At 39.2% G+C, this 23,963-nt stretch overlaps 1 protein-coding gene across 6 annotated transcripts in view; it reads left to right on the top strand.

Moving 5' to 3' along the window:
- Positions 1 to 23,963, top strand: part of SATB1 (SATB homeobox 1) — a 99,551-nt gene that overhangs the window by 18,116 nt on the left and 57,472 nt on the right. For 4 of the 6 annotated variants that reach the window (XM_047737748.1, XM_047737739.1, XM_047737729.1 and 1 more), the window contains exons 2-5: positions 6,088 to 6,322; positions 10,036 to 10,212; positions 10,987 to 11,113; positions 11,904 to 12,027. In XM_047737748.1, coding sequence (XP_047593704.1) covers positions 6,112 to 6,322; positions 10,036 to 10,212; positions 10,987 to 11,113; positions 11,904 to 12,027 — 639 coding nt within the window. In that variant the 5' untranslated portion in view covers positions 6,088 to 6,111. Of the gene's footprint in view, positions 1 to 1,604; positions 3,394 to 6,087; positions 6,323 to 10,035; positions 10,213 to 10,986; positions 11,114 to 11,903; positions 12,028 to 23,963 lie in introns of those variants that run through there. The other 2 variants (XM_047737715.1, XM_047737721.1) reach the window with 2 other exon arrangements.

Genomic DNA, 23,963 nt, shown 5'->3' with positions numbered 1-23,963 from the left:
GAGTGATATATTTTCATTGTGTTTCCTCCAAACTTGTTCTCCCCAGGATGCCATTATCTCCTATACTTTATCTCCCGCTTTACCTTCTGCTTTTCTTAGATTTCTAATGTAAACAGTGTCTCTAAGAATGTATTGGTAGCTTTAAAGAGCTTAATTTGCATATTTCCCTCTTATCTCTGTACTTGTGCTAACTTGTTGCTTTTTTTATGTGTTACAAAATGTTTATCTGACTGATTTTTCTCTTTTCCCTACTAGTGTATTCTGAAAAATAATTCTTACAACATTTTTGTTTTTGTTTAATGATTAACTGCCTTCAGGGTTCTAAGATGTTAGTATTGAAACCCAATCGGTAAACGCTGCATCTCTGTTGTGAATGAGATTGTAATGTTCTTCACTTTTAGAGGAACTGTATGTAATTGATTATCTAAATAAGAGGATCATACTTCTGTGCTAATGACCATTAATCTAACTGGGTAACTTACCCTAGATTACAGAAGCATTTATTGCTACGACAGATGCATTTACCACCCCAAACTTTTCTTTCACCCGGTATAAATTAATTTAGGAATGGTGGCGTCTTCTCCTTTGTGATAACAAGTTACATCTCTTTCAAATGACCCAAATTTTGTTTGACTTGGCCACTATGGGCCACGTATTTCTTCCTCCAACGTGTTCTATGGCTCAGAAGTGAGAGAGTTTTGAACTGATTAGATACAGAAAGCTCTTATCTTTTTTAAATGTCGGCTGTTAATAGTTTGGGATTCAACCTCCTTTGAGGATAAATATTCGCGAGAGCTTTTCAGGGCCCCCGGCCTTTATTCCTGCGCAATGGTTTCTGAACCCTCCACTCTTCTCCGTAGAGATCTACCTCCCGATTGTCCCCTTCAGCCACTTCCTGAAGTCCCCCTACCTCAGTACTCCGTGCCTGTCACCTGCACGCCCGGGCCCGTCTCCCGCGGGGCCAGGGCGCCCTCCCTGCCTGGCCTGTCCCTCGGGTGCCCGCCCGCGACGCTCCCGACATACTCCTTTCTGTGGCTTTTGCGCGCGTGGGTGGTTGGTTAGTTTTCCCCCCTGGCCCTCTCCCCCTTCTCCGTGGCACTTTCTCCCCCCGCCCCCCGCCAGTCGCGCCCCTCCTCCCGCCCCGCTCACTCTCGCACACCTGCCCCTGCCGCCCGCGCGCCGCGCGCTCCCCTCCCCGCCGTGGCGGCCGCTGCCAGGGAAGCCCCCTCTCCCCTCCCCTCCGCGCCCTCCCCGGCGCGCTTGGCGGCGGCCGGCGCTAGCCCTCGCGCGGCGCCCTGTTATTCTCGGTATTGTGTGTAATAAATGTCGGGCCGCCTCACTCTAATCAAGCTCATTACAAATTCTTGCGCGCCCGGGGCCGGAAATCGTGCGCTCCCCTCCACCCCTTCCCTCACTCATTCACTAGTTACTTGTCTTTCTGCTTTTTAACTCGCCGCCCCCGCCCCCTCCCCCAATCCCGGCCCTCCAGCCCGGGTTTTAATCCCCATCCCTATTCCGCCTTCTCCTTGCACCCTGCCCCCCGCCCCCCCCCCCCGCCGCCTTCCTCCTCCGCTCCGCACCCCCTTCCTCCTCCTCTCCCTCCCCCCCTCCTCCTCCGCCGCCGCCGCCGCCACTTTCTCGCTCGCTCCCGCTCCCCGGACGCGGCGGATGAGCCGGCCCCGCTGGGGAAGGGCTCGGGGCGGCGGCGGGCGGCCGGGAGGAGGCTGCGTGCTCGGAGCTGGGGCTGCGAGCGGGGTGATTTTGTATTAAAATGAGGAGGAGGAAGAAGAGGCAGCCACAGCGGCGGCGGCGGCAGCAGCAGCAGCAGCAGCAGCAGGAACAGCGGCGTAGAGGGCTGCAGCCCGGGCGGACGCGCGGAGCCGAGCTGGGCACGGCGGCGGCGGCGACAGCGGCCGGGATGAGTCAACTAATAATTTAATGGGGGCAGAGACGGCAGCGCGGGGGAGAGCGAGCGAGAGCGAGCGAGGGAGAGAGAGAGAGAGAGAGAAGCAGCCCCGTCCGGGGACTCGCGCTCACACGCACGCACACACACACAAACACACACACACACCTCTCCCTGTGCCACCCAGCAACAACCGGCCTCGTCACAACAACAGCAACAGCCGCCCTCTAGCCCAGCCCGGGGACCGAGCATAAAGCCGGGGCGACTCCAGAGGACGCTTCCCACCCCCCTCTTGCATTTCGGGAAACTCCTCATCAGTTTTGTTGGGGTTTCTGGGTTTCTTCTCCCCCCAAGTCCTAGTGCCATTGTGGTGCTCGTTGTTTACCTCGGACTCTGGCTGAGTGAGAGCTTGGCGACTTTTTGGGGGGGAGGGGGCGGGGAGTTTGTTGCTGCTGAGGCGGTGGAGGTGGCTGGGGGTGCCTTCTGATTCCCTCCCCCTCCCCCCAAACCCTCTTTCTCTTTCCCTACTCACTCGGCTCCCCAGGCGCTCGCAGCCCCGCGTCAATGGGCTGGGAGAGGGTCCTCGGGGCTGCTGTAAGCGAGGGCCGAATCAAAAGTGGCATTTCAGTGCCTTTCCGGGGCTCTTTCCGCGACCTTCTGCCCCCCACCCTCGCTGTCCCCCGGTAGATGCCCTTGTTGGGGTTGCGAGGCTGTGGGAAGAAAGTTTAAGGTTTGTTAATAATTAGTCGCAATTGTTGGGGAGGGGGTGGGGGCGATTGGAAGGGAGGCGAGGTGGCCTTCCCCTCTCTGCGTTCTCTGGGGTTATTGGAGAATAATATTGCAAGTGACAGCCAGAAGTAGACTTTCTGTCCTCACACTGAAGAACCCGAGCGAGCAGGAGGGAGGGAGGGAGCGAGGGGACCTTTTTTTCCTTTCTGGAGACCTTGTCCGCAGTGATTTTTTTTTTTTTTCCTTTTTAAGAGAATCCTCAGTCACCACCTCGCCTCCCCAGCATCACCACAGTGTACAGCTCATAACGGGTTTTGCTTTGTTTTTACGATTCCCCCCCCCCAACGAATCACTTGTCAGATCAATTTTATCTTCTCCCTCCTCCCTACTTCCCACTCTCCCCTCCTCCCCCATCGAAAACCCGGTTTTCTGAGGTTAGACATTTTACAAACCATATATGTTGTTTTTCGAATTGTGATTTTTTTTTTTTAACCCCCTCTCCCATGGCTACTCTTCTAGACGTTTATTTCTGCCCTTCCCCCGCTTAGGGGGGCGGGGGTAGGGGAAGAGAAAATAATACAATTTCAGGGGAAGTCGCCTTCAGGTCTGCTGCCTTTTTTTTTTTTTTTTTTAAATTAAAAAAAAAAAAGGACATAGAAAACATCAGTCTTGAACTTCTCTTCAAGAACCCGGGCTGCAAAGGAAATCTCCTTTGTTTTTGTTATTTATATGCTGTCAAGTTTTGAAGTGGTGAGTTTCAGGTCGGTTTTGCTAATTTCACTCAGTAAAACTGCAGTGTTTCTGTTTCTAGATAGTACTTTGCTTCTTTGTCTCTTTAAAAGGTCACAGTGAAAGCTTGGCCTGGATCGTGCCGGCCATATGGAATGGATAAGGGCACAATCTCTTAAAATGTGATTATGGGGTTCTTTGGGGGTAAATGAGGCGATCCAGCAAGGAACTCGTTGAAAAAATCCCACATTGCAAAAAATAGTTTGTCGAAACCGGAATTTCGTGTTTTTCTTTTTCTTTTTGGAGGAAATAATAGCTGTATCTGAGTTCACTGTTTTATTCAAAAATTATCATAGATGGACTTGGTTTATGGACAGGGAAATGGGATTTTGAGAAAGTAGCCTGCATTCAGTGTGACAACCAGACGTTACACTAAAATGCGTTTTAAAATGTGTAACTCAAAAGAAACTCTTCCGCTTGGCGTCTGTTGAGACCCTGGTTAGTTCCTGTACTCAGTCCAGCAGGCCCCTTGGAGGCTGCTCTTTCCAATACCAAACTGAGGTTTAGTGAACTTTAGCCTTGGGCATAGAGTTTAAATGAGTAAATTAGGTGTTTTATGTGCATGTAATTTTGCTTTATAATGTAAAGCTTTTTACAAGATGACTGAGTGTTTAATAGACTTTTATAGGTGGGTGTTGGAAGGATAATTTTGCATGACCTATATGATGTTTTGATTGTCAATACATTAACTAAATTATAATCTATCACTTTCATTTGCTGTACAGCTTATAATGCTGTTAAGCCTCATGACTACTTAATATGTTTTGTAGCATTAACTTTGATGCTGTTGTCTACCATCCCCCCCTTTTTCTCAAATTGCCCCACGGGTTAAGTATTTTCTTTTCAAATCATATGTTTTAAAATTCATCTTCTGCTCTAGGGTAAGGCAACCAATTTCAGAAAAAGCAGCTCTGTATTATAATCCACATGAAACATTAGAAGCAGTGTTTTGAATAAGTTAATAATCACCGCTCTCTAATTTTGGCTTTAGACTGTAGTTTAATATAATGGAAAAGAGTAATCTTGATAAAAAGTGGTTTAAAGAGGCACATTTATTGTTAATGAACCTCATAACCAAAAACAGATGGGACCTCGATCAACGGTAAACCTTTAGTTCTCAGCGTGCCACCCTAGAGTACAAGGATAAATAGCTATTATTTCTCAAACTTTATAGTTCTTCATTTGGCATTCTTAAGGTTGCTTTTAAACCTACAGATTACCATTCTCCCCCCACCCCCATTCACCTCTTTTCTTGATTAGAATAGACAAAGTAATCTAATGGTTAAAGAGGGAAAAAATGCTTACAGAAAGGCCATGCTAATACAAGCTGGCTTTCAACAAACACAGATCTCAATAGCTTCTTTGGTACAATAATTTTTTTTTTTTTTTAAGTACAAGATATGTTGAATTACCAGACAGCTGAAGGAAAGTGGTAATTATTATACTTTCTTTGGCTTTCCTAAATATGATCCCCTCTCCCTTAGTATTGGTGAGTTCCATACTTAAAGTACTATGAAAGTTTATAAAATAATTCTGCTAAACCTGTTCTTATTAGTTCAATTAAAACTGCATTTTAGAAGTGACTTTGATATTGTATTAATTGCTTTGTTATACACAGTATGAAAATTGATGTCCAATGTATAATATAACTGAAAACAATTATCTGCTATGTTTTTTCTGAAGTCAATTAGGATGTTGACTTCATTGCATACCAAGATTATTTTTAAATGCTAATGACTGTGTTTTACCAAAATCATCAAGATTTTTTTTTTAAAAAGTAAATTTGGCTCTTCAATCTAGTATGTATATCACAAAGTATTTTCAAGTTTTTTGCTATTTAAATTGTTAATAGCATTCTATTACTAAGAGACACCTAAATATTAACACTAAAACACATAAGTTGTAATGCTTCAGCACCTGGGGTATTTGACGAAATCCTCCATTTCTTTCAATTTTCTTAAGGTTGATGTGATCCAATCACATGTTTGAGCCAGGACCTGACTAGATCTTTAACAGGTCACGTAATTCTTAAAACTTAAGCAGTAGAAAACTTTCTGTGGATTAGCCTGTAAAGCCAGTGAGGAGTTTAAAAAGCAGATATTTGCTACCTTGTTTTGAGGTGGTATATATAGATATATATATATTTCTTCATAAAAATTAAACTTTGTAAAAACGTAACATGTACATCAGATTTAATTAATATTTTGGACTGTGATCATCTTCCTATTCTTGATTAAAGTGTTACTATTGTGTTCTGTAATGAGTTTCTGATTTTTAAAAATTGGGACTACATAAATATGTTGTTTTCTTTTTAGCTATACTTGTGGTAATTCTTGTTCTAAAAGTAAGCCCATTTCCCCCAACTTAGTTTTGTTGGTAGGTGACAAATTACCTTTTTATTCTAATATGTGTAGCTACGGTTTCCACAAATTATTCTGTTAACTTGAATGGAAATGTAATACTGTTATCTGAAAACATAGTAACATCTGCAGTATATTATTTACTTAGTTAAGCAGTTTTACAAATGTATTATTATATTTGTGGAGAGAAATAGCTAGGGATAAAATATTTACTTGGTGTATCATATATAATATATAGAGAGAGGGTGAGGGGGAGAGAGACCCCCCCATCCAATTATAACATGTCTTCTTTTTAAATTCTGGCAGGTGATCTTTAGAGGGTAACTGAGTATGGATCATTTGAACGAGGCAACTCAGGGGAAAGAACATTCAGAAATGTCTAACAATGTGAGCGATCCGAAGGGTCCACCAGCCAAGATCGCCCGCCTGGAGCAGAACGGGAGCCCGCTAGGAAGAGGAAGGCTTGGGAGTACAGGTGCAAAAATGCAGGGAGTGCCTTTAAAACACTCGGGCCATCTGATGAAAACGAACCTTAGGAAAGGTAAATACTTTCGAGCCAAATCCTGGAAAGCTACAAGCCCTTGTGTCTACTCAAGGCCACTTTGTGTGGGGGTGGAGAGGCAGAACATGTCTTTGTATGTTCTTTTCCTTGATTCTCTTGCTGATGTGAAGTTAGTTAATTCCAGGCTGCCGTGTCAGTCATGTTTGGAAAGTGTGGCCTTGTGCTTGGCCGGAACACCTTGCCCTGCTATAGAGTGGAATCATTGGATGTTTGGATGAGAAGGACTGAGTTAAATGTAATGGCCTTCATTATACAAGGCTTCCATTGATAAGGTGTCATTGTAGTAGAGGATACGTAGGTGGCTGTTGCTTAAACTAACCCCGATTAAGAATAAGGCACTTAGATTGAGGACTGCCTTAGGTTTTTGTAGAGGGTTACTAGCTAGCTGTAAATCATTTTCAGACATAATGGGAATCTTATGTGATATGTAAAAGTTTTGTGATGTCATTTTTTGTGTGGTTTGTTTTCTTAAGAGCAAATTTATTATTTAGCAGTGAAAAACCTGATGATTCTAGTTTTTGATTTTTGATATGGTTGAGTATTTTTTGATAAAGGAAGGGCAGACTTAGGCAAGTTTATAAAGGAAAGATAGTAACTGTGTGACTCCTTTCTACCCATTTGATATTAAATTGATGAAGTTTAACAACTTTGACTGTGTTCAGCCTTGCTATTTATGTAGATCAGTGCCTATGCTGGGTATAACGTGTGTGTCTCATAATGGTCTTTATTTTGTCTCTGAATAACTGTGTTTGGGATTCAGATTTTTCCTTACATTCGCTAAGTGAAGGATAAAAATGCTGTCTTTTAGCAACCAAGAATATTAAGTAGATAAAGTTAGAAGGCAGAGGAATTTCATTGTGTTTGATGCATAACATTTATCATACAATCATTTATTTTTTTCTTGGTTTGGCGAAAACAAAGAATATATTGATCCTGAAATGAACAGACACAGCAGTCCGTATTGTTAGATCTTTATCTATTAAAAATGGAAAAACAGCACTTCAGCAAATTCTTTGGCCTCTACTCATGATTACCCTATTTATTGATTGTTTGCCAAGAATGTATGCATCTTAAGAAAGCCAGGGTAAGAGCATTAAAAATATAATTTATTACAGCTTTTCAAACTGAGTGCATTAATATTGTACTGTGAAGCACTGGGGCTCTATAAAAAAGACTTTCTGACGCCTGCAAACATATAAGTTCCATAAATTCCTAAATAGGAGATTTCAGCTGTCTCTGGTATTATGTGATATTTGCACAGCAAACTTTAATGCCAGGACAGTTTTAGACAAGGATTCTACAGACTTCACTGCTCCTTATGGCAGACGTGCTGTTTACACAGGCTCATAAACCTTTAGCAAAAGCTTCTAAGACTGCCTCCAGGTTTAAATCATGTGGTATTTTTAGCATTCAGCAGTGACCAGTGCACTCCCCTTTTCATGCTGGAAGGTTATGAAGTTGCTGTAGTTGGAAGTCTCGCCAAACACTGGCACAAATAATCAGTTCAGAGAAGGCTCCTGTTCAGCATTACTCGTAGGATCAGGAAGGCAAGGGTGACAAGTTTGCTAGAAGGCTTAGCAGCTAGATTTGTCGTGAAATAATTCTCTTGTCACTTTATCAATAGCCACCTTAATTATCTATAGGGTATCTCTAAATAGAGTCCACAGTAAATCCAATATGTTTCAACAGTTTGCAAAACCTATAGTTATTTTCATAGATCTAGGGAGCATATAGTAGAACACGCATGTATCATTCTGCAAGAGGAAAAATCAATGCATATGTTTTTGTTGTACTAACCCAACTCTTTGAAGCCATCAGAACAGGGGGAGGAGAAACCAAAGTACAGTAATTTCACTTCCTGCTGAATTTTTTTTTTTAAACATTGCTTTCATAGTGACTTACTTTAAAAATATAGTTTAATTGTAGACGGTTCTCAGCTTGCTTCAAACAACAAAATTACTAAAGCTTTTTGGTAGTGGTGATTTTGTGTGTGTGTGTGTGTGTGTGTGTGTTTAATCTTATTTTTCATGAGCATGGTTTCTGTTTGACAGGTGCTAGATAAAAATTGTGGCTGAGATGAGAAAGCCCTACTTAAGAAAAAGAGGTTGGGTGTTTTTGTTTATTTGTTTAGGAAATTTTGCCAAAGTACCTTCACGCCAAGGAAGAAATCACCAGTTTGCTTGTTGCTATTTTTGCTGTGGTCTTCCCAAGTCTTCTTCTGATCCCTGACAGGATCTCTCTCTGGTATAAAACAGATGAATGAATGACAAGAATATTGGCAAGCTCTGTGGCTTGTTTTTCATCCCTAGCCTGTTGGGTATCTACGAATGAGTTTGTGAGCTTTTCTAAGTAAACCTAAAGGGGTTTATTTGTCAGAGCTAGAATCTCTAGTGATCAGTTCACTAAGGCTTTGGTGAAGATGCACATGTAAAAAAATGTAGCTGCTTTACTGCCGGCTTTTGTTCAGCATAAACAAGAAAATAGAGCCTTTTTAAAGGGCATCCCTGGTGTCAGGAGGAAATCCTGATTTTGAGCTCGGGTTGGTATGCACTAGAAATCTCTAGAAGTTGGTAGGATTCTGTGAGTCCAGAAGGCAGAGCCTTATAGAGGCATTAATGTTATAGGACTAATTGGGGATCCTGGGTGCCCTGTTAAAGTAACCCTTGTCATCATTTATGCTAAAGATGATACCCTCCTGGCAGTTTGCCACAGTACAGTTCAGATGCATCTGCTTTTAACCCTTTTCCGTATATCACTGGAAGTCTGACAGTGTGCTGCATAAACACCTTGAGTACTACAGCATTCCGTGATTTCAGTTTCTAGAAGCCTCTTTTCTGACGGTGGTGTGGCCTGTGCTTATTAATCATCTGGCTACTGAGTTATTACACTGGATTAAAGTAAATAAAGAGAGAACACATCAGATCTATGCAGATGCCTTTATCCTAATATGTCATTCGGAGGCCACTTGCCTTTTCTCTCTTTCATAACATGCAACAAAGATTGTTCATTTTCAAGACCTGTGGTTGCTGTGATATCTTTTTAGTCAGGTGGATTAAATGAGTGGCCAATAAATAAATCTTATTTATTTACATTGGGCACATATTGAAATCATATATTTTGGACATCAGTTTGGTTAAGTTTGGTGTTTCTTTTATGGAACTGTTAAGGAAAGATCTTCACAAAGGAAGAAAATGCTGAAAATGTTAGAGAGAATTTGGACACAAATAGGAGAAGTTTAATGTTAACAAAAGCATGTAGGAAGCGTGAAGGTGGGTTCTTCTGAAGACAAATGTAGTGAGTTGCATTTGCACCCTGTATACCACTCACAGCAGATCGGACAAGACACTTCACTCTCATCAGCATTATTATTTTGATCAAAAAGGTAATTCTGCATTGATTGATTTTGGAAAATGCACTGCTGATATTCAAGCAGAGCCCAGGTTGTCTTAGGACCAAGTTCACATTCTATTTAACTATCCCTCTTACAACTTTAAACAATAAAAGAGTATGTATATGTTTGTGTGTGCGCGCTTGTTTTTCTGTACCCTGTCTGCCTTGGAAACACAGTCTCCCCTTCTCTCCCTGTTGGGAAGATTTATTTTCATGGTCGAGTTTTTCCTCCCCCCCCCCCCCCCAGATTGCATTTCTGAAGATTGTTGGTTTGCGTCTCTTTTTCTCCGTCTCTTGGATAGGAACCATGCTACCAGTTTTCTGCGTGGTGGAACATTATGAAAACGCCATTGAATACGATTGCAAGGAGGAGCATGCGGAATTTGTGTTGGTGAGAAAGGATATGCTTTTCAACCAGCTGATCGAAATGGCATTGCTGTCTCTGGGCTATTCGCATAGCTCTGCTGCCCAGGCCAAAGGTAAATAATGCATACGTGGGGTTGGAAAAATTGCTTGGCATCCTTTGTTTACTTTGCAGAGAAAGCCCTGAATATTTTTATTCAAAGAACTGTAGCCTGTGTGTTACATTGGTTCCTTATAGACTGTGAGTTTAAAAAATTGGCTTAATTCAGTTTGGTTTAGTTAACACACATTTTGCTCGTGTGGAATGTCGAGGTGGATTTTTTTTTAAAATTACTTCGGCTGAATCATTAGTATGCTTATTGACCTTAATAATCTGCTCCACTGAGGACCCACAAGGAAGTGAGGAGCGTATTTGAGCAGATGGACTGTTGAGAGTCAATTTGCATTTATGACTGAATATCTAGTTCTGTTTCTTTTATTCTGTTTCTGATGGTTTTATGGGCTGTAAAGTATTTTTCAATGCTGATTCCCATTGCAATAGAGAATCTTATCTAAATCGTAAAGCCATTTAGAACTGGTTCAGCTATGTCTTATTAGAACTTCCTGTAAGTTAGGAAAATGTGGCCTATGCATGGGTTTTATTGATGGGCTTTTATTTCCAAAATAATAAACAACCCTACAGTCATTTACATAATTTCACAATTTGGAAAGCTAAGCTGTGAATATTTTCATTGACCTGCCTTTTAGAGGGAAGGGAATCATTCAGACAGAAATAACAATATTGCTTGTGGTGGGGGCCATAAAAAACACCACCACCACCACCACCTTCTCCTTGAAATATTATCTGAAAGGTAAAATATTTAGTGACATACTCTCTTTATCTGGAATAGGGCTAATCCAGGTTGGAAAGTGGAATCCAGTTCCACTGTCTTATGTGACAGATGCCCCTGATGCTACGGTAGCAGATATGCTTCAAGACGTGTATCATGTGGTCACATTGAAAATTCAGTTACACAGGTGAGTCGGGACGGCGGTTCTAGGACAGAACGTTCAATGTGCCTGATCTTTTGAAATAAAGCATCTCTGGTCAGCCTTTGATTTTTATTTACTTTGTGTTTCAGAAAGGTTAATGCAAACTGATTTCATTACTTTATCCCTTCTGCTTAATTTTACTAACTTCAACGTATATTTAAAAGCAGCCTCTCCCCGCACCCCGCTCCCTTACCGCCCCACCCCCGCCAAATTTGTAGGTTTTGTGCAGGATATCAAAAGACAAGACTTTTTATATTTAGTCAATTAAATGATGCATTACAAGAAGGCATTTTACATAAAGTTTACTTAAGAGAAAAATATTTTTGCATATCATGAACAGTGCCATCTGTGTACATTTTGTGAAAGAATGCCTTATTCACTATTGCCGCAATCTTATTTATTTATATATATTTTTTTACCATTTTAATTCGTATGAACAGAGTCACAAATGGAAAACGGTTAATACATTAATGCTTTTCACGATGGCTCGTGAGAAAGCAGTACACCTTAAATTGTCTTCCCAAGCGCATCAGAGCAGGAAGGTAGAAGTAACATGAAAAAATAGCCACCACAGGCAGCTGATGTATAATTCATGCATCGATACAGCAGATGTGTTGTATAAAGTAATTAACTAATCGGAACAATCAGGAGACCGAGAGCAATCTCCAGATGCATCTGTTTGATGCGCAAAATGAAATCTGTCTGTCTTAAAGGAATGTTCTGCAGCGGGATGCAATCTTGTAATAATCCCCTTTCTAATCTATGTCTCAAATAGTTGCCCCAAACTAGAAGACTTGCCTCCCGAACAATGGTCGCACACCACAGTAAGGAATGCTCTGAAGGACTTACTGAAAGATATGAATCAGAGTTCGTTGGCCAAGGAGTGCCCCCTCTCACAGGTACTTAGCATAGCATGTAATGAATAATAAGCCATCCTGGGCGGCCCTGATTTGACGTTTGATGGGGCTCCATAGTCTAAAGCAACTGGTATCTGAAGCGAGACTGTCAAAATTGCAGTGTCTTGACCACTGGTGACTTTAAACAGTGTGCCTGATTTATTCTGAACAGAGTCTTTACACTTTTTCTCCCTTGGGGAAAAGAGTGAAGGAGAAACAGCTCAGCAGAAGACTGTGCTAGCTTGTTTTTCGATCCCTCTTCTGAGTGCTCTGAGCATGGAAGCTACATTCTCCTGAGTGCCCTTATTTAAGAAAGAGTAAAGGTGGTATAACTTCCAGGAACCTTTGGTGAGTGGGAAGGTCAGTGAGAGTGTTCATTTAAAGCCTTTGCTGTGTTACTTGAATAAAATAAGGGAACAGTTTGGATATTATGTTCATTACAAAAAGGGGGAGATAGCATTTAGATTAAGCATTTATAAAAATAAGTTTCTTCCCTGTAACTAAAGATTGAGTAGTTAGTTATTTGGGGGAATTTTGTCACCAGTTTTGTGGCATTGGCTTGGTTTACTTTTTTTGTTTTGCTTTTTGGTGGAATCTTTTTTTTTTCCCCCTCTGAGATTCCGGTCATATCATCAGAGACTCTTCAAACAAGACAAAGATTTATTATTATTGTACTTGATATTTTAGAATGAATTTTGGTGAAGCATAACTAAAACTCTAGATAGAGACTGCCCGTGTCTCTAAATTTAAAACCAAACATGATTTTTGATAATGCTCAGCTGATTTCACATAAGAAAGGGTGCTGTGAACCTGCTCTTAATGGGCTGCTTGTGTAGTCACTACATAATAGTGTTAGAATGCCATCCTCAGTGTCAAACCCAATGTGCGGTCATCCTATGATACAGTCTAATTCGAGTACGATCTAACTAGATTTTTACCCCATTTTGAAGTTGTTCTTTTATTTTCAAGTTCAAAATGTAATTCTGAACGTTAGTCTATCAGTCACTTGAATGTGAACCATATGATTCTGCTATAAAGGTTTCTGCAACTGAGATATTCTCAAAATGCATTTCCAGTGTGATGGCTCCAGAGGGTACTAGTACCTTCGGAAGGAAGCTTTGTGGGCTTTTGTGCTGCTGTTTTATGGAAACTCCATGCATCTCAGGTTACAGACCATCAGCTTTCCTTTGATATTTGTTAGTAGTTGTAGGAATAGACCAAATGAATTAGGACTATAGTCAATTATGGCTCTCTATATTCTCTTAAGGTAGCCTGTAGCTGTATGTAAAGTATTTCCTATATTGCAAGTGTCAGTTTCTTGGAATTCAGGACAAACTCTTTTTGTCATTTTAGCTTATTTCCTTCTATCTTCCCTCTCTCACCCTTGGAGTAGAGAGGATGTGAATTTATAACTATCGAATAAAAGTAATTTAAATTAATTAAACACAGTTAAATCAATAGGATGGTATAATGAAGCAGGTGACTCTTACATCTGGGACTTTGGGTTTTGCAGACAACTTCAGATAATATGTCAGTTGGTTGCTAGCATTTGAAAATTTGAAACGTCCTAGAAATAAACTTTTTTTTTAAACTCAGAGTCAAAATATGCATAAACACCCAGTATAGGAATGCCATGTATGTACATGTTGCTAAATGTCCCATTGATGTTGGAAGTAAATTCAGGCAAAGATTTAGGGCATTTACTGTGAGCTGGAGAAGAGGATGCTAGTACGAGTATTTACTGATAGAAGCAATGAGAATTAATTGTTAAATCAGCCAGTAAACTCCACCTCACTATAGCTTCTAAATATAATTGTGAGTTTACTTAATGTTATCATGGGAAATGAATTGAATACAGACAATTATAACATTAAACAGAATGATAAAATGAAACTCGGGGCTTGGTTTTAGAGTCCTACATTGGTGAATTTCTATAGAGAGGGCTTTGGAGGAACGTGCGTCTGTGTGTAGCTGGAGACCCTGTGGTAATTGTTGAGCGGTGGAACTAGGCTGGGACTTCAACATCAGTTATAATTACAGTTGTCCTTTCTTTAACAAATATCTTTTGAAAAAACTACAAGGAGTTTACCAGCGGCAACAAATATTTGAAATTAATTTAATGTTTAATATTATGAAAAAAACTGCAACCTGTTCTATTAAATGAGTAAGCTATTTTATACTCTGCTGTGTCATCTTTCTTTCTTTCTCTAGAATGGGTTCATGAATCTTGATACTCAATGTAGAGTGTTTTAATAATGAACTATTTTCCATTCGCTTATTTTCTTTTCTGTCATAAGTTATTAGTTAAAGAAGAGAAATCCAGGCTCTGTAAGACCTCAGCCCAAAATATATGCTGAGCTTGGCAGAACTACTCTTTCTTTCCCCTGTGACTGAGAGATAGTGAGGAAGATGGCATTGTGAAAAAATGCCTAGGAAAAAAATATTACCTCAGTCTTATACAAAACGGAACGTACCATCAAGAAATGCTAACTCTTAAGACTTGTTTTACTCCCCTGTGGAGTTTTGATTTATTCACTTGCGAATTTTGAACATACAATCTAGCACCCACATTTTGCTACACATAAGAGTTTTTAAAAATATGATAAAACACTTCAGCAGCACATAGGGCTATAGGGGCCCTTACTGTTACGGTGAGCAGAATGTCCACCCTGCAGATCTCAGGTCAGCTCCCTTTACAGAGTAGAGGCTGGGAGAGAATTCCAGTGGGAATCCAGCATGACAAGCCCAGCCTCCGGTGCTTTTAGAAGGACTACCCATGTTTGCAGGGCAGATGACCTTGGAATCTTAGAACTGAGCTGTATCCTACCCAGACTCCTCATTGGACAGATGAAGGAGCCAGTGGCCCTGGAGAGTAAAGTCAAAATGCTGGTCAGTGACCGACCCAAAAGTACTTTCCCAATGAAAAATTTTAGAGTGTGTTGATTTTAAAATGAATACTTGCCATAATTATCAGACATTCTGTCTGATAATATTTGCAAGGTTTTCTCCAGATGCAGGAACTCCATTAGGGTACATGTGGCTTGACTTATAACTATGCCCTTATTTCTGTTACTGCTTTCCTAAGTCCTAAATCTGCCCCAATAGATTGACATCTATCTATTACGTTTTCATACCACGTGTTTATTTTTGTAAAAACTTGCTAAGACACAAACAGCTCCTTATGGATCTGAAGTTGGTCACTCTCTTGTTACTCTCACTTTTTTCAGTGGATGTGGTTGGATAAGGTGGGCATTGTATTTTGAACTGCAAGTAAGGAGGAGAGAATAATCCTGGCTTGGAGACAAGAAAGCCTGTGGTCATGAGGACATTGAGAGTATGGATTCCGGAGGCAAATGGGGAGTTAAATAAAGTAAACATTTTGATTTACCATAAAGCATTTCATTTTCATTTTAGTTTTGCGTGAATTTTAAAGACTGAGCTTAAGAAGTGGATAAATATATATATATATATATATATATATATATATATATGCAGTACAAGACTAGGTTCATTTTATTGAAAGTATCATATGTAAAAGGTCAGTTATTACTTCTCCCAGCCTGATGTCTTTCTTCTAAAAATGTTTAGGTCAGATATTCCTGAGAAATTTTAATCTGCTATGTACATTTTCACCACCCCTCCCCCTACCACACACACGCACACACATGCACACGTTTGTTAAGGTACTGGGTCACTTTCTATTTCCTTTCTCACCTGGAGAAAAGTAGCTCCAGTCCCAAGCCCCACGTGGAGTAAGCAAGAATTGTTTTTATTTTCAAGCAGCAAAATAGATAAAAAATATATTTAGGTTTGATCATTCCATTTAGAAGTCACACTGAGTAAAATAATTTTTCCTTTTCCTTTTCCCGACAGCATCTAAGGATATAATATATGTCAGACTTTTTATTAGGTATTGGCAAAACAGGTAAACCTCTTGCCCTCCTGAAGCTTACCATTTAACCATGCTGATTCTATGTGTCCTTGCCGTAGGCATTTAATAAACCCTGTGCTCAGTTGATCTGCAGTCTATATGATGCATAACACCAGAGCAACAATTTAAAAATCCCTACCAGTTATGCTATAAATATATGTTTTTTAAACTGCACTTTGCATTATTGTTTCATAATTTTTTAGATTGAAATAACATTTCGGAAAATTTTAAAATAAACATTAGTAATCACTTCTCTCGAGAATATCCATCATCAATATTCATATATTGTATTTCATGTGAGAGTCTAACCCTATGAGATTTATTCACATATTCACATACTTACTCATTCAAAAATATGTATTGACAGTCTGCTATGTGACAGGCATCCTATTTCCTACGTAGTATTAAGCATGATACACTTTAATAGTTGAAATAATAATAATTTTTATTTAGTGCTTCTGATGTATCATGGGCAGATTTATCACCCAAAGCAGTATATAGTTTGTATCCACTTCTAGGTTGAGGAAACCTGAGGCATGATGTGTTTAAAAAAGCCTTGTAGTTACACAGCTGGTAAAGCAGAGGGGTGAGAATTCATGCCCAGAGCCTGTGAGCTTGGTCACATCCAGATGAAGGACTTTTTTTTTTTAAGGCTTTCTCAAAGTAATTTTATGTATTTTATAAAATACTTCCTTTTCCCGGAAATAGTGTAACTACTTAGAGTTTTCCGATTGCATTTATTCTCACTGCTGAAATTTTTCTTTAACATATGGGGTTTGATTCTGTTGTTTGTACAATGACTTGCTTTAAAAATACCATCACTTCATGCCCCTAGTTTAGAGGTGAGAGGGTAGTTCAGACCACAGGGACTAATTTCTGGGATAATCTGGTATTTGGGAGGTTCCAAAAGGTTTGAGTTTAGCCTCACTGTGGCAGTCACTTCCTTCCCCATCCTGTCATATCCATCTGGATCAGAAGGTATAATTCAGCTCCTAGCCCTTTGTTTTGAGCCCCAAGACAATATTAGGTATTTGCATTGGAAACAGTGGGCAGTTGAATTTCTTGGGTCTATTTGCAAGTATAGACCTTATTCAGCCACTGGCTTGCTATGATGGATGAGGATATAACTGGCCAGCTCCATTTAAAAATAGAGCTTTTCCTGTTTGAGATGTGCTTGTAGGATTTTGTACTTGCCCCTTCCTGATGTAATCCATAAATCTTGTTGTTAAATACATATCCTTTTTTAAATTACAAAACTTTTCCCAGCCCTTACCCTACTGACCATGGGAATCCAAGGTTAAGATCATTGCTTTGCCAGGCACTGAAGTACTTGATACTGATGGGATTTTACTACCATTTTCAGCAATTGTATTCATGGTGAGATCCATAGAGGAAATGCTAAACCAGTGGTATGAATTGCTAATAATATTTCCTGCCTCCTTTTTCGAACCAGTTACTACTTCATTCTCTTTCAACTTAGTGAGTTATCTGCTTTGTGTTAATATTATAATATATATAATCTACAATAGAAGAATAAAAATGTGCTCCAAATTGCAAGTTTTCCTTTTTTTTGAATCTCATTTATCAGGCTTATTTTTAGCTGATTTAGATACATAAGGATTTTACTGTAGCTTGATGTGAGTTCTCCGTAACCTTTCAGATATATTCATCAAAAAAGCCAAGCTTAATAAATTATCTAACTTAAAATGGATTGATCTCAAATATTTTATAGCTACTATCTTTTCACAGTAGCAAAACATAAAAGAGTTTAAGCCATGCCAATTTAGAGAGTGCTTAACAACATGTAAGTACTTCATTTTCACTTAATAGATTTTTACCTGTGCTTTGTTTTAGATCTGAACAGGTTTCCTTTGACCTCAAAATCACTAATGCAAGGAAAATTACCATATCATGAGAGCATTTCCCCTCTTTCTTTCTGATTTGCAGAATAATAAATTCTGCCAAGGTTTAAGAGTAGACATGGCCTGGAGAAAGAATACTAAATGCTATTTTCTAATTGTTTTTTTTTTTAAAAAGTTAACCAAATCATGCTGATCAATCTGATTTTCTTGCTAAAACAAAGCTAGTTTTAGAGTGCTTTTGGAGTGTCTTTTTTTTTTTTTAAACAATTTCTACTTAAATTTCAAGTTAGACTCTATCTGGATTTGCTTTTTAAACCTGCTTTATTTCATGTCAGATTGGGCCAAACAGACTCGTAAACAAATAAACAAAAGACCTTAAATTCAGAATAATCAAAACAAACAGATACACGCACCCAATTTTTTTCCTGTTTCATTGGAAACTGCTTGATCATAACGTACTCCGAGTATAAAAAACATAAGAGAGCCTTTAACATAACAGGAGAGAGCCTCAGCCCGGCTTTGCAGCTCATTGCCAATTGAAGTAAGGAACGCTCTGGCTGTTGGGACTTTTAAATCTAGACTTAAAAGTTATTTGTTCTGTTTAGCATTTTTAAAATGATTCTATTAGGAATTGTATGTGCTTCAGTTTTAATTTTAACTCATAATGATTGTAAAGCACCCTGGGATGCTTGCATGAAGGGCGCTTCAGAAATGTAAGATTGTATTGTGTTCTCATATGCTGTATTATTATGGGGTGCTGGAGTTTCATCGTGGACAATTCAAAAGGTTGCAGAATTCCTCATTGTGGAGAAGGTAGTGGACTTCCCTCAGAAGTCTTTTTTTTTTTTCCTTTCAATTTTACACTAAAACTTTATCCTTTTTAGCCGTCTTTTTCTCTCTTCTTTAAAAAAAATATTATCTTTTATTGCAATATTTCCCCATAAAAATGCTAATCTAATTTAGTTTACTCAAAGGGTTTAAAGATGCAAACCAGAGGATAGGTTGAAAGTTAAGAAGAGATTAACGCTTCGTTAGCATCATTTGAGATCACATTCTTACCGGAATGAGAAGACAGGAGATTTCATTCCTGGGTACACTGATTCTCCTAGGCTTGTCCTTTTCTACCACCAATCCAGCATTTGTTCCCAGGCAATTAAAAAAATGTGGAGCTACCTGAAACAAGTACTGACTTTGTGAAACGTAACAATAGGATTTCCAGAGAGGTATTGAAACTGCTGGCTGATGTTAACATAGGACAGAGCTTGATTTTGTTTTCTTTTTATTTCTTAACGGAACTGTTTCTTGAAGTGATGTATTTCTTCCGCAACTTCATTCTGTCACTTTTTACGGGAGTCTTTGTGTGTCATTACTCTTTGCCATCACCTTCATTAGTGGGCTTATAGCATTCAATATCTAGGAGTCAAGAATGTGAGCTGTCCCATTACCAGCTCTGGAAGCTCTGAAGTGACTCTCCATGCCTCAATTCCCTCATCTATAAAGTAGGAAGATAATATTACCACTTTTTCAGGATTGTTATGACAATTACGTGAATTAATACATGTTACACATTTACAACAGTGTTCAGTTCTAAAGTGTACAATAACTTGCGCTGTTTTTCTGCAATGTGGGAATTGAGAGGTTGAAATTTCCCTTGAGAGTGCTGCATAGTCTAAGACACTGCTGCTCCATCTAAGATTTTGATGCAAAATTCACTTTATATGGAAACAACCAAGAACTTTTCATTTGTAGAAGAATCAAAGGACTGTGTTATAATCCATTCTCACCTGTGAGGGACACTTTTAGCATCGTCCTTTGAATCATTATAAAGTACCCTGTGTTTTAAGATGGAAGTGGGGGAAGGCTAACCTTTGTACTTTATTTTTTTTTTCAAGATTTTTTTTTTTTAATTTTTGCAAGAGAAAGTGAGAAAGAGAGAGAGAGAGAGAGAGAGAATATGAGTCGGGGGGAGAGGTAGAAGCAGACTCCCTGCTGACCAGGGAGCCCCATATGTGACTCAACCCCAGGTTAGGATCATGACCTGAGCCAAAGGCAGATGCTGACCTGATTGAGCCACCCAGGCACCCCTAAACTTTGCACTTTACCCATTTGTAAGTTAAGCAAATAAGGTACCCTAGATGAGACAATGTCCAGAGAGGTTAAAGATGCCTCAGGGTACTGTCATCTAGGTGGGAGTTTTGTCTGGTGTCCTTTTCTTGAATTCCTGTCATCCCCACTCCCTGCACTCAGGGATCCATCCATCCTGCCTTTGTGCACCCATCATATGTTCTGAAAGTATGTGCAGATGAACTAGGCTTAGCTTACATTGTGATTAACAGTCACAAAGGGACTAAGTTTGATTCGTCATCACAGTTGTAAATCCTGGCACACAGTAGGATCTCAGGAGTATCTGTGCAGCTGACGTAGCCTCATAGGATTTTCACCATATTCATTTCATGAACCAATAAACTATGTTAGTAGTTTTATTAGTTGTATTTTATACTCAGATCTATAGTATCCTACTGTACAAAGTATTTTTTCTATTTTACTTTATTCCAAATTTTTAATTTATCTAACCAAGAGCAAATTACCTCTGAATTTTTCTCTAAGTAAACCTGTTATCCCAAGCTGTCTCGTCTTCTTGCTCATGTTGTGATGTTCTTGAATATATGTAGAAATTTACATGTTTGTAAGCAGAGCAGTGGTTTTAGAGGTACTGGGAACCAGAGATGTAAAAAATGCTATAAAAGACCTAATTATATGTCACTATTAAGCACAGTCTTTAACAATATATTTATATGCATGTTTAAAATTTTTCTTCCATAATCGAACATGTATTTCAGCATGGCTAATACTTTTCATTTTGGCTCAGTTGTGTTGTATTTGAGATCCATGCTTTTTTACTGTTAGTTCCATTTGTCCTTTTCTCATATTTAAAAATATATAAAGAAGGAAAATTTCAGAAGCAGGGTCAAATGATTTATATACAAAGATGCTGCTGCTGCCAGCCATAGAAATGCTAATGGTACCACCCTGATTGGGCTTGGTGTCCGTTCCTCAGTTGATGTTCTAAAGTCCACATTTGGCATTAGAGACTCCGTTTAGAGCTATAAACACATTATGTGAAAAGTCCGCTGTATAAAGGCTCAGAATCACCTGAATTTAGGGGAGAGCTGCAAGTGTAGATAACTGTTCAGCCATTCCAGAATGGGCCTCAGGGACTCAGTCTGTCCACTCTTCTGCATGAGCACCAGCTCAGCCAGGAGCACCTATCTCCAATGATGGACGGAGCTCATTATCTTTCGATGTCCAACCTGTGCAATACATTTTTACCATTTTACTATAACTCCTAAGGAGGTGATTACCAGTATATGGTGTTTCCAAGACTGTGAAGCATTTTCATACTATTGATAAAGATAAGACAGATTAATTTGATTTTTCTTTGTGACCTAATGCCGACGTGACATTGGTTTGTGTTTATCAAGCTTGATTAACAACAGTAACTAATAAAACACAGAAATCAAGGACATGAGTTAGCCTTTAGCCTTCTGGGAAATCTTGGTTCGGATCTGAGGGCATCCATGGACCCTGTACTGGGCTTCTGGGGGTTTGTACTGACCTAGAAGTTAAAAGTTACTTTGGGGAGTATATGTGGTGAGACCTTTCAAAGGTTTCATGAGATTCCCAAAGAGAGTTTTGTGGTTCTATAAAAAGCTAAAAGCTGGACCATCTTTTCTCCCCAAGTTTCAGGCAACATGGCTTAAAATCTTAATAGCGTTCATATGAAGAAGGAATGCAGAAAGAAATATATAATCTGTAAAGAGTTACAGAGCCCAATTCTACTACAGTTGACCTTTGAACAGCATGAGGTTAGGGACACTGACCCCCTGTACAGTTGAAAATCCACATAGAAATTTTGACTTCTCAGAAGCTTAACTACTGAGAGCCTACTGTTGACCAAAAGCCTTATGGATAACATAAACAACACACATTTTGTATGTTATGTGTATTCTATACTGTATTCTTGCAATGAAGTAAGCTAGAGAAAAGAAAATGTTAAGAAAATCGTAAGAGAAAATACATTACAGTACTGTGAAAAAAAAAAAAAACAACAAGAAGCAGCTTCATATAAATGGACCCAGGCAGTTTGGTATTTTTTTTCCTGCTATTCTAAATGCAGATACTAGAAATTTTAATCTTCATAGAGGATGGGAGATTTAAGTACACAAGGACCATCAGAGAAAGAATAAGCAAGCATTCCCCCAAATTTACAAGTTGGTACAGAGCACCTAAAATTTAGAATCTTAGGAAACAATTTTTGCTGTAAAATAAAAGTCACTGGATTTAGATTAATTGAATGAAGAACTTCCAAAAATTCAATTTGGAGTAGTATCATGTTTAATAACGATGAGTGTATTTTGAATAATCATGAGCAAAATACGGTGGTGGGGGCAAATACTTTAACCTTTGTAATAATAAAAGTGTGGTTGGGATATTTGCGGTGAGTGTACAAATGGATGATGTGTCTTCCAAGTGAATGTTCTTAAGTCATTGAAGAAGACCCTTGTAGGACCTCTGTTTGAGAATACCTGTAGATTTCATAGACTCTGAAGGCTAGAAGGGACCCTGAAGGCTAGAAGGGACCTTGAAGATTCTCTCGTTCAATCCCCTGCCTATTGCAGATGAACAAATGTAAGCCTCTGTGTGCAGTTAATTTGCAATATTACATGCCCTTAGTAGTAATACATTTTTTAACAAATATTTTCTAATTTAAACACTTTACTAACATATTTGATTATTCAAATAAGGTTTAGGTATGGTAAGAAAGATCTAGAATAGGTACTTATACAAAAAGAGTAGAGAATCTGATCAAAGGATATTATCTGGGCCTTATGTAAAATTACTTTAATTATGTGGAAAAGCTATATGAATTGTGAACCAACATTTTCTTTAAAAATTATGAATTGGGTACTTATTCATTCATTTATTTATTTATTTTAAGATTTTATTTATTTGAGAGAGAGAGAATGAAAGAGAATGACAGAGCATGAGAAAGGGAGGGTCAGAGGGAGAATCAGACTCCCTGTTCAGCAGAGAGTCTGATGCAGGACTCAGTCCCAGGACTCCAGGATCATAACCTGAGCTAAGGCGGGTCACTGAACCACCTGAACCACCCAGACACCTGAATTGGGTATTTAAAAAATAAAATTTCTGGTTTTGCAATGATCACACTTTCATCTTTAGGAAATGTAGTAAGACCATCAAAACAGATTTAGATGTGTTCTCTTTGTGCTTCCTTTTGTATTTTTTTGGAGCTTTGTTCTGAGATTCTGTTTTTAGCATGATACTCGAGGGTTACTTTCTGTGAAAAAGCCATTTTCAGGCACTGGGATTGATCAAGATGGCAAGAGCCATAACTATGACAACTGGAGTTTAAGTAAAATTTATAAGTGATTAGTCTCTTCTCGACAAATTGAGATTCGGAATATGCCCCAGTTGTATCTCCCAAGAGAATGGCTTAGAAAGCAGTAGAGGATCCAGAGGGAAAGATTTGGGGAACATAAGCTAACATGCACAAACAGAATATTACACTTAGAAATCCTGCCATTTGCTTCTCACAAATTGAAACCCATTTCCCTTCCTTCCCACCCCCAAATACCAGATGGGGGACTACCTGTTAATTTGCAGCAAATTCCCTCCATGTCACCGTCTCATGTGATGCCTTTTTCGTAGAGCGTATTTGTAGTATTTGATATCCTTTGGGATCAAAAGAAAACTTCATTTGCTGAGAATCCCTTTTAAAATTGTACTTGAATGTGGAGTTGATTCCATTTGATCCAAAATTAAAGTTTGACCTTTGAGCTTTTCACACGCATATGAAAAACTGCTGTGGAAATTCAGGCCATAGACAGGACATGGGGAAAGAAGAGGGACATCAGAGTCTATGAAGTTACACTTCTCAAAAAATAAAAATGTAAAAGAATAGGGAGCCAGCAGTTTGACAGATTGTTCAGTAAATGCTCACTTTATTGAAAATTATAAAAAGGTGCTTAATGCCTCTGTGCCATTAATACAATATATAAAAAGGTTACTGTCAAGATTAGTGTTCCAGTCCTGAATATTAACTGTAAGGTTTTATGCATCACTCT

Source organism: Lutra lutra, chromosome 1, assembly GCF_902655055.1.
Source record: "Lutra lutra chromosome 1, mLutLut1.2, whole genome shotgun sequence".
NCBI lineage: Eukaryota > Metazoa > Chordata > Mammalia > Carnivora > Mustelidae > Lutra > Lutra lutra.
Note: the sequence above shows the minus strand (reverse complement) of the source record. Positions and strands in the feature narration are given on the sequence as shown.